General features: G+C 34.3%; 1 protein-coding gene and 1 non-coding gene across 2 annotated transcripts in view; one reads left to right on the top strand and one right to left on the bottom strand.

The window, feature by feature from the left end:
• ZFC3H1 (zinc finger C3H1-type containing) overlaps window positions 1-16,733 on the top strand; it is a 54,200-nt gene that overhangs the window by 22,298 nt on the left and 15,169 nt on the right. Inside the window, exons 7-22 of the mRNA XM_003832908.6 lie at window positions 3,099-3,196; window positions 4,551-4,760; window positions 4,956-5,120; window positions 6,030-6,167; window positions 6,785-6,906; window positions 7,306-7,455; window positions 8,169-8,343; window positions 8,590-8,721; window positions 9,093-9,635; window positions 9,721-9,830; window positions 10,659-10,790; window positions 10,892-11,013; window positions 11,901-12,002; window positions 12,575-12,694; window positions 13,663-13,846; window positions 15,150-15,336. Coding sequence (XP_003832956.1) covers window positions 3,099-3,196; window positions 4,551-4,760; window positions 4,956-5,120; window positions 6,030-6,167; window positions 6,785-6,906; window positions 7,306-7,455; window positions 8,169-8,343; window positions 8,590-8,721; window positions 9,093-9,635; window positions 9,721-9,830; window positions 10,659-10,790; window positions 10,892-11,013; window positions 11,901-12,002; window positions 12,575-12,694; window positions 13,663-13,846; window positions 15,150-15,336 — 2,690 coding nt within the window. The remainder of the gene's footprint in view (window positions 1-3,098; window positions 3,197-4,550; window positions 4,761-4,955; window positions 5,121-6,029; window positions 6,168-6,784; window positions 6,907-7,305; window positions 7,456-8,168; window positions 8,344-8,589; window positions 8,722-9,092; window positions 9,636-9,720; window positions 9,831-10,658; window positions 10,791-10,891; window positions 11,014-11,900; window positions 12,003-12,574; window positions 12,695-13,662; window positions 13,847-15,149; window positions 15,337-16,733) is intronic.
• Window positions 2,130-2,258, bottom strand: LOC112436809 (small nucleolar RNA SNORA17). The gene has a single exon (XR_003025499.1). It is a non-coding gene; the product is annotated as a small nucleolar RNA SNORA17 (small nucleolar RNA).

Raw genomic sequence — 16,733 nt, 5'->3', positions numbered from 1 at the left:
AATCTGACTTATCTTTGAGGGCCAGAGACTTGATTTTGTTGATGTTCAGGGGTGATTGGCTGTGAGAGACCTATTCCTTCACAAATAATTTAAAACACTTAAGACTGAGGCAGATAACAGAACGCAGTTGGCATTCCAGGAACTGGAGAATTTGGAAGAACACATGATCAGTGTATTTCTCTCTATAGTCACATAGTGAGACCAAATCAAAACTGGAATCCTACTTTGGTGTATCTAGACTAGAGACAAAACAAAATATGTATTTGGCTAGTGTTTACCAAAATGCTCATTTTTCAGGTTGTTACTTTAAGCTGGTGTTTGATAGTCTTACATTATATTATGTTTTGATAACACAATTTAACTTGCTTTGGTCAATCTTTAATTTTCTTATTTTCAGATTCTTGGAGGTGATTCATTATAATTCCCAAGTATTGACAATATTATTAATACTTTATTTCTATAAAATAACTTTATGATCTATGCTTTTTAAATGATTTTGTGAAACATATAGAGAACATACTCTCTACGCGGCTTTGTCAAATTTTAATTTTTGGCCACGTTAACTGCGGATATTTATATATATGTATTTTTTTCCATTCAAGATCAATTTTTTTCTCAAATTTTGCCAACACAGACATATTATATTTGAAGAAATGTGCATTAAAAACATCTTTTAATTCACTTTATCTTGTATTAAAAAAGAATGTTTTCCATATAGAGTTTTTCGCCGGGCGGGGGAAAAAAAAAACCAAGAGAATTCAAATACAGTAAAAAACTAGTTTAGGATCTGAGGTTTCAGGCAGTTCAGAAATTGCCAGAAGGTTATTTATTTTTTTTCACTAGGATACCACAATGGCAGAACAACTTAAAAATCAGAATACTAAAATGATTGGGTGGTCCCGGCAGCTGCCCCTGGCCAGCTGGAGCACACAGTGCCACCAAGGTAGAGAGGCCAGAGGCAGTGAGCATCCCAGTGCCAGCCTGCCCGTTCCCTGTAATGAAAGCAGAGCAGAAACTGCAGCTGCATGGCCTTGGGGGTGGGTGGACTTGTGGAAAGCCAAGCTCTGAGGCTGCAAATACCTTGAGCACCACTGGTGGTCCCAGAGCAGGTGGAGCCTATATCTGCACCTCTGTTCCAACCAGCCTTCTGGCACAGGGCAAGGCCCACATCTTGGCCTCTGCATCTTGATCTGGGCTGGGGCCAGTCCACCTGGTCTTTCTAGCCAGTGCTCACACTGTAAGCCAGTCACAAGTTCTGTCAACTTCTTTCCTGTGTTAAAAAACAAGAATGGCTGGGCACGGTGACTCACACCTGTAATCCCAGAACTTTTGGGAGGCCGAGGCAGGAGGATCACCTGAGGTCAGCAGTTCGAAACCAGCCTGGCCAACATGGTGAAACCTCGCCTCTACTAAAAATACAAAAATTAGCCAGTAGTGGTGGCTCACCCCTGTAGTCCCATCTACTCAGGAGCCTGAGGCAGGAGAATCGCTTGAACCTGGGAGGTGGAGGTTGTAGTGAGCTGAGATGGTGCCACTGCACTCTAGCCTGGGCACTGAGCGACACTCTGTCTCAAAAATAAATACATAAATAACAAGAAAGCTTGACACAGAATCAAGAGCACAATAAAACTGCACTCTAGCCTGGGCACTGAGTGAGACTCTGTCTCAAAAATAAATAACAAGAAAGCTTGACACAGAATCAAGAGCATAGTAAAAGTGGCTACTGTTAATACTCTTAACTGAATCAAACACCAGCAAACACTTTCCTAGTTCTTTGTCCTCCTGGATGATCCTGACATGGTGGGTAGCATGAACCAGCACATAATGGACTTCATCTTTCCTACCACTAGTTTCTAAAATTCATGAATGAAGGCTACTCTTGCTGAGGGCACCCTCTACCTTCCCACTGTCCTTTCAGACCCCCTAGTGGCTGACCCAACACAAAGGTCAGAAAGTCCTCAGAAGCCTCTCCTGGCACCTGGCAGTGAGTCAGGGCTGGTTAAATCTGGATGAGGATAGTGCAGCCTGGAGGGCTTTCCTCGGAGATCACTGCACTCACTAGGTCCACCCTCTCTCCCAGATACTAGGAAGGGAAAACATGCCAAGTCCATAAAACAATAGCACCATCAAGTGTCTGACTATTAAACATTCAAATGTTCATGGGGCAGAACACTGAGCATAGACATAGCCTCTCTTCTCTCTGCCACCTAATAACACAAATGTGACACAGCAGCCACATCTGCAGCGCTATGTAAAATGTTCCAAAGATTAGTGTATATTCAGATTATCTCATTTGGGACTCAAGTCAACCCCATATAAGGCATGTGGATAATAATGTATTGACTTGTGAGACAACTGGGATAAAGAAGAAATGTTAGATTTTCTCTGATTATATAGTTAGTGGGTAGGGTAGTAAGAGTAGTCTTTGAAACTGCTGTATTTCAGTGAGCCTAACAAGTCATTGAAGATAAAATACACAATTATTTTTATCTGCTACCAAGGAAGAAAAATGCTGAGATGCATCAATTGTAATTATTTCAAAATTAAAATGTGAAAAAATGTGCACCTTATTGACTAAATACACTAAGTAATTCTTCTCATTCCTAGTTTTATTTACTTTCAACACAGCTTATATGGTCCATGTCCTCAACTTTCTTTTGCTCCACAAGAAGGGAATAATGAAGTCACCACATCATTGTTTTCCTTTGGCTAGGGCACTTTGGCAGAATTTAAGGGAATTTTTTGTTTCATTATTTCTTAAAAAATATGCTTGTGGTTTTTTTTTGTTTGTTTTTTTAAAGTATGTTTCTGTCTTTTCCTGCTCTATTCCCTGCTCTCATCATTAGGTTAAAAGTGGAACAAAGTGAGAGTTTTGAGGGACTAATTATTAGTTTAAAGTGAATGGCTGACTTTATGATGATATGACAATTTTAAATGGCTGGAGGTGGACTCATGAGGGGTTTAAAGATTTTATCAGAGGTTGATAAAATCTAATTTGCACTCCACCTAGATGTATTTCTTCAAACATAACATAAACTTAATATATTCCTGATGAAGTATTTCTGTTATTAAACTCTTAACAAAAAATTTTTTTACAGCTCCTTCACCAGTGCAACCGCCATTTTTCTCTGAATGTTCATTGGGGTATTTTTCTCCAGCACCATCTCTTTCTTTGCCTCCACCACCTCAGGTTTCTGTAAGTCAGAATTGATTTCTAAGAAAATTATTTTGTCTTGTCTTTTCTAATTTGTTTTTAAAAACGAATGGTTAGGTTTGAAGAGGGCTTAAAAAATCAGAATTGCTTACCAGAATTAATAGCAATGAAATACGTAGAATAAACAGTTGATTATACCAGCAAGCTATCCATTTGGTAGATTTTTTTCATATCTAATTTTTAATTTCATGTTGACTTTTCGGTACCTATCATGTTTCCTTCTTCACTTTACTCTCAGATAGTAGCTACTCAGAAAATTTATTCAAAAACAGAAGTTATCTACTGTTTTGGACTGTCTCTTTTTTAGGGAATTGGAATTTACATGCATTAGGATGCTTCTAAAAATTAATACTCTCCTTTCTCCTCTTTTCATAAAAATGGTTATTTTTAACTTGAAAATCCAGCAAAAGAAAAGCATTTTCTATGAAGTTAATTTCTTTTCCCCCCATCTCCAGTCCTCCCACTAAAAATAAAACAAAAAAATAAAAACAATAAAAGGAAAAGGAAAAAAAGAAAGTAGAGGAATCACACATTAAAAGTTTTGACATTATTTTTAGATTGAGAGTACCTAGAGATCAAATTGAGTATCTCTCAGTCGGTGTAAGAGGGAACCTTTCCGTTTCAGGAAAGACGTCTAGTGTCTTTCTAGTACATATATGGTGAGGGGAATATTAGAGCCGATAGTGAGAGAGAAAACAGCACTTTCTTCGTTGTAATGTTTTCTTTTTGGGAATGAATAAATGAACTAAATGCCAAGGGAAATAGTGGAAGATCTTTGATGCAAATACATACCCAAATTTAGGGATTTGTGTAAAATTAGTTTCCTTTATAGATATTCTTTAAGAAGCCATTTTAAGAGAGTAGTGGTGATTCTTCTTGATACTTAATTAATGATTAAAGTACTCTGGACTATTATTCACAGAATCCCTTGGTTTCTAATTTTTATTTTTTACTGAAATATTATGTCTTGGGTTTCAGTACCTCTACTTGCTTTCAGGTAGTCATCTAGAAGGAAGGACCCTGTATAGTTTGATATCTATATCTTCTAGAACGCTAAATGGATATGAGAATGGGAACAGAGAAGTTTCTGTAATTTTCCTTGAAGTTAATAAATGTTTCAAATATTGTTGATTTTTTTTAAAATTGTAAAAATAACACTTTCGTGGTTGGCTATTGATTTCTGGTTTGTTTTGAGGTTAACATATACTTAGCTTACTATATTTACAGCTAAAATAATAATATAAAGTTTATTTTTTTCTAGTTTAATATTGCTGCAGAGAGAAGCATTTGAGTTGATAAAATTTGCATTGTAATTCTTTCTTTTTTAAAAAAATAGTCTCTGCCACCTTTGAGCCAGCCTTATGTGGAAGGCTTGTGTGTTTCTCTTGAACCTCTACCTCCTCTACCACCATTACCACCTCTCCCACCTGAAGATCCAGAACAGCCTCCAAAACCACCTTTTGCAGATGAGGAAGAGGAGGAAGAAATGCTGCTTCGAGAAGAACTACTTAAATCTCTAGCAAATAAAAGAGCTTTTAAGCCAGAGGTAATTTAGGTACCTAAACCTCTAGGTGGTGCTCTTGAGCTTAGCTTTATGGTAGTCCTACTTTTTTCTGGTTACTTGGGCATCATTGGGCTTTTCAGCAAAGTGGGGATAATTCTAACATGCTCAAGATTTTTAAAGGTGGCAGAAATTTATTTTTATTTAGGAATGTTTAATGTCTTTCTCTTCCTTATGTAGGAAACATCCAGTAATAGTGACCCACCTTCACCTCCAGTTCTGAACAATTCACATCCTGTGCCAAGAAGCAATCTATCAATAGTCAGTATTAACACAGTGTCTCAGCCTAGGATACAGAATCCAAAGTTTCACAGAGGACCCCGTCTTCCACGAACTGTGATCTCGGTAAAAACAAAAATTTAATGCTACTTTTATTCAAACAGTTATGATAAATTTCTAAGAAGTTTAGCTGTCCTGTTTTCTACCCCTTGGTTTATTTATATACACACATATATTCACATATGAATACAAATTTTTAAAATTTATTTTTTAATTTATTAATGATAAAATGAGAGCAACACCTTCACTTGAAAACTGGTAGAGTTTGGTGATAGTGTGTTGGGGGAGGTATTGTTTTCATCAGAGTGGTGTACTTTCCTCTGACATTTCTTCAGCTTTTTTTCTATAGCAATGGGCTCATTCAGATTTTCTATCTTTTTGGAGTCAAAATTTTAACAAATTGTATGTTTTTTATTTCTCCCATCTCTTTGTATACTTTGTGTATGTTTTCCAACCAATGACTACACTATGATGGAAGAAATTATTTATGATGTTTATTAAGGAGGTTGAAATGATAGTTTGTTTCTACCTTGTTTTCTAATGGCTTCAAAGTAAAATAAATAGAACAAAGACAAGTTGAAATCTTTCCTGTTAGGTAAGCCAGTTTTGGCAATTTACCCTCTATATGTAACCACAAAGTACAGAATTTTGATAATTATTATGTAAAATTAACAAAATTTTTCTTTGGTTTTAAAAGAGTTAATTTAAATTGCATTGTGGTTCTTTATAATAGAAAGTTAGTGAAAATAAAATTTTAATGAGACTAATTATAGAATAGAAAGTCTTAAAGAATATACAACATTTTATGTCTCAGTCATATAACCAGTATTGGTCGACTCAGTGGATTATGTAATACAACCCTAGAAGGAGCCATAGACTGTCTACTTGGAGCCCATTATTTTTGTGGATTGAAATTGAACAAGGTTAAATGACATCCTTTTGTTATCATGAGTAATAAATATATTGTCTTTGCAGCTTCCAAAGCATAAATCAGTGGTTGTAACACTAAATGATTCAGATGATAGTGAATCTGATGGAGAGGCTTCCAAGTCAACAAATAGTGTTTTTGGTGGATTAGAGTCCATGATTAAAGAAGCAAGACGAACTGCTGAGGTAAGTGCAATAATTAAAGGTGGAAAGAAAGATGACCTTTTGATGATCAGTAAAGTTTATTTTTTCCTGAAAATTAAACCATAAAGTTATAGATTTTTAATAACATTGATTTGTGGAAATATTTTAAGTATTTGTGCTATTAGGACTTTATATAATGAAGCATGTATCAATGTAGATTGATTTTACTATTAAAAGTTTCCATTATTTGTGTTTCCTATTAAGTATTTCCTTTTTCAAAATAGTAAAATTGGTTAGATAATTGTTCTGTGTAGTAAGGAGACTGTTGTTTTAGAGTTGTGTTGTGTTACCAGAAAACAGTTTTTATTAAAATGTATTCTCTAAGTACAACTTTTATTGTTTTTTTCCCTATTTCAGTAGTTGTTTAGCTGTGATTTAATTCAATGATTTTCAGACTGTAGATCTTCACTACTTGGTGGTGTATACAATTTAGTAGTTATCAACCAACATTGTTTTAGAAAAAAGAATAGAAAATGATGACATTCAGGTATTTCTAAATAAATTCAGTATACACTGGGTTGCAATGTAAAATATAAATCTTAGTATGGAATTTTGGAAAGCTGATGATCTAGTTGACTTCAAATGTTTTTTTTTTTTAGCAAGCTTCAAAACCGAAAGTACCTCCAAAATCTGAAAAAGAAAATGATCCTTTGCGAACACCGGAGGCTTTGCCTGAAGAAAAGAAGATTGAATATAGATTGTTAAAGGAAGAGATTGCCAAGTAAGTGTAATTTTATGTAATTAACATTAACAGTATGTGATGTTTTCAAAACTTCTCTTATGGAGTTTCTTGGCACTGGGAAATGAGTGATGATAGTTTTATCCAAGATACAGAGTTAATGTTTTATAACTCACACAGAAGATGGTGCTGGATGGTCATACATACACTTGAATAGAGTGATGTGCTAGGACATAACCAGCTTAGAAAAAAGATGAAAACACTCAAAGAGAAGGACTCCACTATCAACTTTGAATGCTGACTTGGGTCTTGCATATTGGTCATCATCTTTATTATTAGTCGGTGTGATTAATATTGTTACTGCATGAAATAGAATACATTTTAAAAATAGTTTAAGTTTATTCTTGGGTGTAATGCATATATCCTTTTTGATAATTTTAGCCGTGAGAAACAGCGTTTGATTAAATCAGATCAGCTGAAGACAAGTTCATCATCCCCAGCAAACTCTGATGTGGAAATTGATGGTATTGGCAGGATAGCAATGGTTACTAAGCAGGTTACAGATGCAGAATCAAAACTGAAAAAACATAGGTGAGCCTTGTTATCTTCACATATCTAATTGTTCCTGTGGTAGAGAAATACATTTTTGTGGTGTATGTTATTAATAAGCGTACTATAAGTTTATACATTTTCTCACTTAAACTTTGTAGAATGTAGAAGTCTATCATTTTGTTGAATGATACTACATTTACATAAAGTAATGAAATTAATGTTTAAATAAAAATACCGGCCAGGCGCGGTGGCTCACGCCTATAATCATAGCAATTTGAGAGGCCGAGGTGGGTGGATCACTTGAGATCAGGAGTTTGAGACCAGCCTGGCCAACATGGTGAAACCCTGTCTCTACTAAAAATACAAAAAAATTAGCTGGGTATGGTGGTGCATGCCTGTAATCCCAGCTACTTGGGAGGCTGAGGCGGGAGAATCGCTTGAACTAGGGAAATGCATTCCCACTGTGCCTGGCCCAATGTTGAATATTTACTACAAGTTTTCAACAGTAATTCGCGTTACCTCAGGCTTAAATTTTTTTTTAAAAGATCAGTCTCATAGTTACTATTATCAGTGTAGCAATGTTAATTTAAATACCAGTGTGATGAATATAAAAATATTCATCCCTTTACATTTTTATCTGTGTCTCGTAGATGCATTTTTAAAAATTGTGTTATTACTTTGAAAATTTTTTTATTCTGACAGTCTGCTCTTGTAGGGAAACATTAACAAGAATTTTGTTATTTCTCGTTTAGGATTCTCTTGATGAAAGATGAATCTGTTTTAAAGAATTTAGTGCAACAAGAAGCTAAGAAGAAAGAATCTGTTAGAAATGCTGAAGCAAAGATTACAAAACTTACAGAACAGCTTCAAGCAACTGAAAAAATTCTTAATGTTAACAGAATGTTTTTGAAGAAGCTTCAGGAACAAGTAATTATTTTAAAATACTATAGTCTCCTGTTTACTACACATTTTTATAGGCCAAATTTTCTGTAAGACAAACCACTGTATACTAAAGCCAGCAAAATATGCATAACCTATAGTTTCTTGTTGAGAAATAATATTGGAATATTTTTATTTTTAGTTGAATGCTCAAAAGCCGCGGTGTTTGAGAAGAAGAAATTTCCTGTTTTAAGGTTTTCATTTACATTTTCAGGATTATTCTATATTTTTCAGATTCACAGAGTTCAACAGCGTGTTACAATTAAGAAAGCTTTGACTCTAAAATATGGAGAAGAGCTTGCTCGGGCAAAGGCAGTGGCCAGTAAAGAAATAGGAAAACGTAAACTGGAACAAGATCGCTTTGGGGTGAGGGTTTTATAGAAATATTTTACTTTTGGAAAGCAGAAAGTTTTTATGATAGTTTTAAGGGTAAGATGTATACATAAAGTAACTCTTTGCTGTAAATTCCAAGAGATTAAGATTAAAGCTTTGTTTTTAAATGACATCCACATTTTTGGATGTCTACTTTATTATTTTGTCTTGACTTTGTTTTTTTCATAAGTCATAGATTAACTAGCAAAACTTTTGGCTACTTATGTTAAACTCTGTTTTATTCTCCATATTGATTTAGTTTTATAATGTTGGCATTGTATGGTGGGGATAGCACAATTATCTTACCAAAAATTGTTTATAAAATCACAGTGATGTAAAATATGTGTATCATTTTTCTCCCTTAGCCAAACAAAATGATGAGACTGGACAGTTCTCCAGTATCAAGTCCAAGAAAGCATTCAGCAGAACTAATTGCTATGGAGAAAAGACGGTTACAAAAGCTGGAATATGAATATGCCCTGAAAATTCAAAAATTAAAAGAAGCCCGTGCCCTTAAAGCAAAGGAACAACAAAATATCTCTCCAGTTGTGGAAGAGGAACCTGAATTTTCTTTACCTCAACCCTCACTTCATGATCTGACACAAGATAAATTAACCCTGGACACTGAAGAAAATGATGTTGATGATGAAATTTTGTCTGGTTCAAGCAGAGAGCGAAGAAGATCTTTTTTAGAATCCAATTATTTTACTAAACCTAACCTTAAGCACACTGATACTGCTAACAAAGAATGCATAAACAAACTTAATAAAAATACTGTAGAAAAACCAGAACTTTTTCTAGGGTTAAAAATTGGTGAATTGCAAAAATTGTATTCAAAAGCTGACAGCCTAAAACAGCTGATTTTAAAAACCACCACAGGCATTACAGAGAAGGTTTTGCATGGTCAGGTAACTGAACATTTCATATTTTCTTTAAAATCTGGAATTCACCCCAGCCTTATTTGCCTTACAGAATTATTATTTTCTTTTGCAGGAGATTTCTGTAGATGTGGATTTTGTCACAGCACAAAGTAAAACAATGGAAGTGAAGCCATGTCCTTTTAGACCCTACCATAGTCCTCTTCTAGTTTTTAAGTCCTACAGGTATAAAAGAAAGATTCAATAAGCTTGAATTTCAGGATTTCTGTTTGGTTTTTAATATTTTATCTTGAATATTTGATGATAATGAAAAAGCAATTGAATCATTGCTATTGATAACCAGACTTACCCTTTTAAGGAACATAAAAATTAAGTGTCCTGCCATTGGGCTCAAACCACACTCTTGGATTTATCAGTTCGTATCAAATTCCAGTTTCTGGCTATTGGTAGAAGTGTGGAGAATTTTGGATTTCTGTTTGTTAGGAATTTTAGGAAAAATAATTGGAATCTTAGAGGTTTTTTTTAATTTTTGATTTTTAATTTTACTGTTATTCAGTCTAAGAAGTGCATTGGCCAGCCTTCATAAAATTTATTTAGACATTTTCATATGATTAACTTTGTGGGTCCCCCAAAGTTTTTAGACTTTTAAAAGTTGTGAGAATGTTAAAGGGTTGCATGTTTTTATCTTAAAATTGTAAAGCACCTTCCAGGTAATATAGACTTTTTCCAGATTTTCTTGTCTTGGCTGGTAATGTGTGTAAGAAATACCGGTATTATATAGTATTTTATTATGTGGTGAGAAACTACTTTTAGAATACAAGGTTTTTTTTCTGTTTAAACTATTTTATGTTCTTGGTATAAAAGCAGCTTGTTTCTATCACTTGATATTCTGGGTCTTTTCTCGAATTAATTTTGGCATTAATTTAATTAGATAAATAGCTCATAAATAGTAAGCATGGAAATTTTAACTTGAGAAAGAAAAACTAAAGTTTTCTTAGTTTTCTGAGGAATGTTTGTTGGGCATAATATACCTGTTCACTCTCTTCATCTTAGATTTAGTCCATATTATCGAACCAAGGAAAAACTTCCCCTGAGCTCAGTATCATACAGTAATATGATTGAACCGGATCAGTGTTTCTGCCGTTTTGATTTAACAGGAACATGTAATGATGATGATTGTCAATGGTGAGTAGTTTTTGTGAACATTTTGTAATTTGGAAAATGGTCTTGTTTGCTTAACTTTGATATGTACATGATTATCTTTTCTGTGTTTTTTTTTATCTTAGGCAGCATATACAAGACTATACACTTAGCCGAAAACAGTTATTCCAGGACATTCTGTCATATAATCTGTCTTTGATTGGTTGTGCAGAGACAAGTACTAATGAAGAAATTACTGCTTCAGCAGGTTTTTAAAGACTTCCTATTCTCTCCCAAATGAAAATTGAATTTAGGCAACTTAAAAATTCTATATTAGTTGTTGACATTGTAAAATACTTACTATAATTCAGTATATTTACCCATAATACTTTATCTAGATTTGCTGTATCCAGTATAATTACGGTAAAAATTTACTTCCTCTGTTATACTAGCCACATTTCAAGTACCCAATGGCCACATGTGGCAAGTGCATGCCAGTAGGACAGCACAGATTTAAGACATTTCCAACATTTCAGAAAGTTCTTTGGACAGAGCTCATTTAAATATTTAGTTCCATTTATTTAAAAGAAAATATTAAGCTATTTGTATAGAAACTTTGCTATTGATTTTAACATAGGACCCTGTTTTTACTTACTGTTTTCAAAAAATAGAGGAAGGCTGGAAATTATAATGGCTGTTGTTTCCAATTCTATAATGAAATAAGACTTCATACACTTGTGAGCAAATATTATTAAGCTTTTTCTCAGATTTGGTGCCAAGTAATAAACCTCAAGCTACAAATCTTTTGGAAGTAAAGAAAATAATAATTACTAAATTTGGTGTTATCACAGCCCAGAGTGATTGTAATGTCACTGAATCTATTTTATTGCTCCCAATTTGGGACTTTAACTTAATTACTTAGTTCATTTTAGGAACTACTTTTTTTTTTTTAATCCCAAATGGGGTATATGATGTGGTAGGATTTGCCATAGTAGTTAAGATAATACAGGCTTTGCCCTTTCAAATGCCATAGGTGTTATTGACTAGTACCATATAATCGCCTTTAATTCTTAAACTAGTTCACGTCATACATTTTAATTATCCTAGTCTCTGTAATTGATATTTATCATGAAGATTGCATTGCTCTTATTTCAGAAAAATATGTTGAGAAACTTTTTGGAGTAAACAAAGATCGAATGTCAATGGACCAGATGGCTGTTCTCCTTGTTAGCAATATCAATGAAAGTAAAGGTCATAGTAAGTACATATATAAGTGTGTGTGTGTGTGTGTGTGTGTGTGTGTACTGTATCTCTTTCTGAAAAGGACTTTTTAGTTTCTGTATGACAGAAATTTTGTTGGTATTATGTTCTTAATATAATACATATCATTTCAGGCTGGGTGCGGTGGCTCACGCCTGTAATCCCAGCACTTTGGGAGGCTGAGGTGGGCTGATCACTTGAGGTTAGGAGTTCGAGACCAGCCTGGCCAACATGGTGAAACCCCGTCTCTACTAAAAATAGAAAAATTAGCCGGGTGGTGGTGGCGTGTGCCTGCAGCCTCAGCTACTCGGGAGGCTGAGGCAGGAGAATCACTTGAACCCGAGAGGCAGAGATTGCAGTGAGCTGAGATCGCGCCACTGCACTCACTGCACTCCAGCCTGGGTGACAGAGTGAGACTTCCATCTCAAAAAAAAAAAAAAAAAATACATATCATTTCTAAGATGGAGTGAATGTAGTTCTTTTCAAATATTATTTGAGTATCCTTCAAAATGTTAAAACAAAAACAAAACTAGTTATATCAATTAACAATCTTCTTCTATCTACTTTAGCTCCTCCATTTACAACCTACAAAGATAAAAGAAAGTGGAAGCCAAAGTTTTGGAGAAAACCTATTTCAGATAATAGCTTCAGTAGTGATGAGGAACAGTCTACAGGACCAATTAAGTATGGTAAGAAGTTATGTAATTTGAGATCCAGAATTATTAAATTGTGGTGTTCCATCTTTATTTAACACTTTGCTAATCCTTTGGTGTATCAGCCTGCCTGGTTAAAAAAAAATTTTTTTTAAAAACGATGCCATTGGGTTTTTAGACAATACAGTTAATTCACTGTGCAGGATTGCCTCTGAAATTGCGGGATATTTGTGTTCATGGCTCCTCTCCAGTAAATGCAAGGAGCACTGCTTAGTTAATAATTATGACTGCTTCAGATATTTCCAAACATACATTAGTTGGTGGGGAAGGTAGCTCCCGTTTGAGAACCACTGCCTAGCCTGTGTCCTCCTTAAGGGCAGGCGTTCTATTTTACTTCATCTTTGAATATGTTTTCTGACATGCAGAAGGCTCAAAAGATGAGAATGAACAAATGAACAAAATAATGTATGAATGAGTGCCTGTATGTTAGGCACATTTTACTTTCTAATTTCAAGTTTGCATTATTTGTGAATTAGCAAGTATCCAAGAGATGTATGCTATTATGTACTTATTTACACTAACGTAACACTGTTTTTCTAGTTTAGATATAGTAGAATAATCTTTATAAATTATGACTTTTAATTTCTTAATTATAATTTGCAGTTTAACAAATGTGAATTCATTTGATAATAATGAAAAAGCAGTTGAATCATAGTTACTGTTAAGTGGACTGAAAAGGTAATGTCACTTAGCCTTAAAATAGCAGAGTCCTAATTACTCCTTTTGTTCTGGTGTAATTTTTAGTAGCACCTCTTTCCACTCAGAAGGGTCCTGGTTTGGGTGATAAATTATGTCATAGCTCTACCTTAAAGCTGTGAGCTAGTACATGTCATTAGAATCTTTAGGTTTTTAAGTTACTTTAAAGACGAGACAAATTGTTCTCTTTTTCTTGCATCTGTGGACTAAAGAAAATGTGAAGCTAATAATACTTTTTTTTTAAATAGCTTTCCAGCCAGAGAACCAAATAAATGTTCCAGCTCTGGATACAGTTGTCACTCCAGATGATGTCAGATACTTTACAAATGAGACTGATGACATCGCTAATTTAGAAGCAAGCGTGCTTGAAAATCCTTCTCATGTACAACTTTGGCTCAAGCTTGCGTACAAGTACTTGAATCAAAATGAGGGGTAGGTCAACTTCAAATCTTTGTGTAAACAGTTGCACATTTATATTTTTATGTTTGAGGTTTTTTTACCTATGGTAATCAGTCAGGTTTCTTTCCTAGTATCAATGGAGTCTTTGTTTTTTGACAAAGACAAAAGGATTTTATTGTTTAAAAGCTATTAGACAAGTTTAAGATTAGATCTTGAGTTTGTGTGCATGGCTCAGTGTATGGGTAATAAATTATACTAAAGTTTTTTACTCCAGTAGGCTCTTATTTCAAAGTAGGATTAGTTAAAACAGTAAATTCTGACTAGTGGAATGGTTGATTGTTTTTTTAAAAAATCATAGTAGTCATAGTTTGTTAATAAAATTATGATAAAATAATGGTGGAACAGGTTAAATTTTGTTAATTTGTAATGGATATTTAAAGCTTATCTGAGAACCTCCAAATTATGGTGAATTTTCTGTCTCTGTGTCATATTAAATTATATGTATTTAAATAAGGTAAATGGTAATAACTTATACAACCAATAGTTTGTATTGCAAATGGCATCTTCTAACTTCTTGGTAGTAGAAATAAGCCAAGAATAATCTTTTCATAATTATAACTTTATAGTTACAATAATTCAAGGGTTTTTTTTTTTTTACACATTTCTTTGAAATATTTGACTATCTTAAAGCTTTTAAATAAGGCAGTGCTGCAGAGTGCTAATAAACCCACACATGCCTGGATGTGTTGCTTATTTAACTTTCCTGTGTGTCATTTCCATGTTAATGGGGTAAGTTACAGTGTTTTCTTTTCTGACTCATTTACTGAGTGAAGGCCAAAAGAACCATACATTATTTTATGAATAGGATCATGAGAAAGAATTATCTTCTCCAAGAGATAGCAAGCCCTTGACCGTTGAAAAGAACTATTATACTGAAAGCTTTGATATTTTGTACTTGCAGTAGCTGACCTTGAGAGAGAGTTGTTTAACTTTTCGCATTCCCAAATGGTGTAAATCATAAAAGGTATTGCTGAATATGGACATAAAGCACATTTGAAGTTGATAATCTTAGTGGTTTTATAACACTGTACTTTTATCTGTGGTAAATGCTTACTGAACATTCACTTAAAAAAATTGTTGGGTCTGTGGAAAATCAGAAACTTTTAGGCATGTGATTTAAAATCTTAAATCTAGTACCCCTTTTCATAAGTGATCCTGACTTCTTGGTAAATTCTAGTAGAAAATGGAATTTTAAAATTGACTCATTGGATTAGCCCTATTTAAATTTTCAAGCAGGTTCTAAAAAGCACTTCCACCTTTTCTTTTATATATACAGGGAGTGCTCAGAATCCTTGGATTCTGCTTTAAATGTTCTGGCGCGAGCATTGGAAAATAACAAAGACAATCCAGAAATTTGGTGCCATTACCTCAGATTGTTCTCAAAAAGAGGAACCAAGGACGAGGTGCAGGAAATGTGTGAAACAGCTGTTGAATATGCTCCAGATTATCAAAGCTTTTGGACTGTGAGTAGAAAAGATAACGTACGTGTGTGTGTGTGTGTGTGTGTGTGTATAATTATTTGGATCATCTTAAAAATTGATAAGTAGCTTAATAGAGCATATGCTTTATCTGAATGTAGACATAATAACCTTACTTTCAGTTTCTAGTAACCACAAAGCCACTTCTGGATCAGAATTTAGACTAAGCAAGAAGAAAATATTTAGTGAAGAGGTGATTTTTGTTGTTGTTGTTGTTAACTTTATTGGTAAAGAAAAAATGTAAAATTATTAAAAATTTCACACTTACCTATTTTTACACAGTTTTAGTTTGGGCAAAGTTAAGTGTAGCTTTTGCAAAACACCTGAAAAAATTGTTTCTTTTAAATTTATCTTAAATTGCCTCTATAAAATTATAATGACTGCCAGGAAACATTTTTGTCTTTTTATTATTTGTTTCCATTGCTTATAGAAATAATCCCAGTCTGTAATTCACACTAATATCTAAAATTGCCAAGCTAAAAACATTTGATTGAGAAAAAATGGCCTCTTCCTCTTTCTCCAAGAGAATGAGATGGTTTTTTTGGCTGTCAGTTTTTGAGGCAGGGTCTCTCTATGTCACCCAGGCTGGAGTGCAGTAGTGCAGTCGTGACTCACTGCAGCCTCTACCTCCTGGACCCAAGTCCTCGTGGACTCAGCCTCCTGAATAGCTGGGGCCACACATGCGTGCTACCATGCCTGGATAGTTTTTAGATTTTTTGTAGAGATGGGTTTTTGCTCTGTTGCCCAGGCTGGTCTTGAACTCTTGGGCTCATGCAATCCTCCTGCCTGGGCCTCCTGAAGTGCTGGGACTATAGATGTGAGCCACCATGCCCAGCCAAGAATGGGATGTTTTTTACCCAGACTTAAAATTATAATTGATCCACTTGAGAAATAAAATAAATATTCACCTGAACTTTTATCACCTGAACTTGGGAGCCATTAGTTTCAGATAAATTTTTAAATAAATCTATTGCTGTCAAATCTGTCATTTACTTACCAACTGAAGTTGTGAACCAAATAGATTTGGATAACATGATACCGCTTAATAAACTTGCTACTCTATTTCTTACTCTTTGAACTCAGGTAGTGAACAGATTTGGATAGTAAAGCATGCTTGATTTTTTTTTTTTTTTTTTAACCTAGAGCATTGTACCTAAGTGAATGCTGTTATCACTACAAGATTTTATAGGGTGTGGAATATTCAAAAGATGTAATATTTTTCTTTGAAATTGCTTGGTCTTTAATGTGTTTTGTCATGCATTTCCTTTCTTTCTTTTTAAATCTTTTTTGAGACGGAGTCTCGCTCTGTCACCCAGGCTGGAGTGCAATGGTGTGATGTTGGCTCACTGCAACCTCCGTCTCCTGGGTTGAAGTGGTCCTCC

This window comes from Pan paniscus, chromosome 10 (genome assembly GCF_029289425.2).
Source record: "Pan paniscus chromosome 10, NHGRI_mPanPan1-v2.0_pri, whole genome shotgun sequence".
Taxonomy (NCBI): domain Eukaryota; kingdom Metazoa; phylum Chordata; class Mammalia; order Primates; family Hominidae; genus Pan; species Pan paniscus.
The sequence above is the reverse complement of the archived record's forward strand: the minus strand, read 5'-3'. Positions and strand labels throughout refer to the sequence as shown.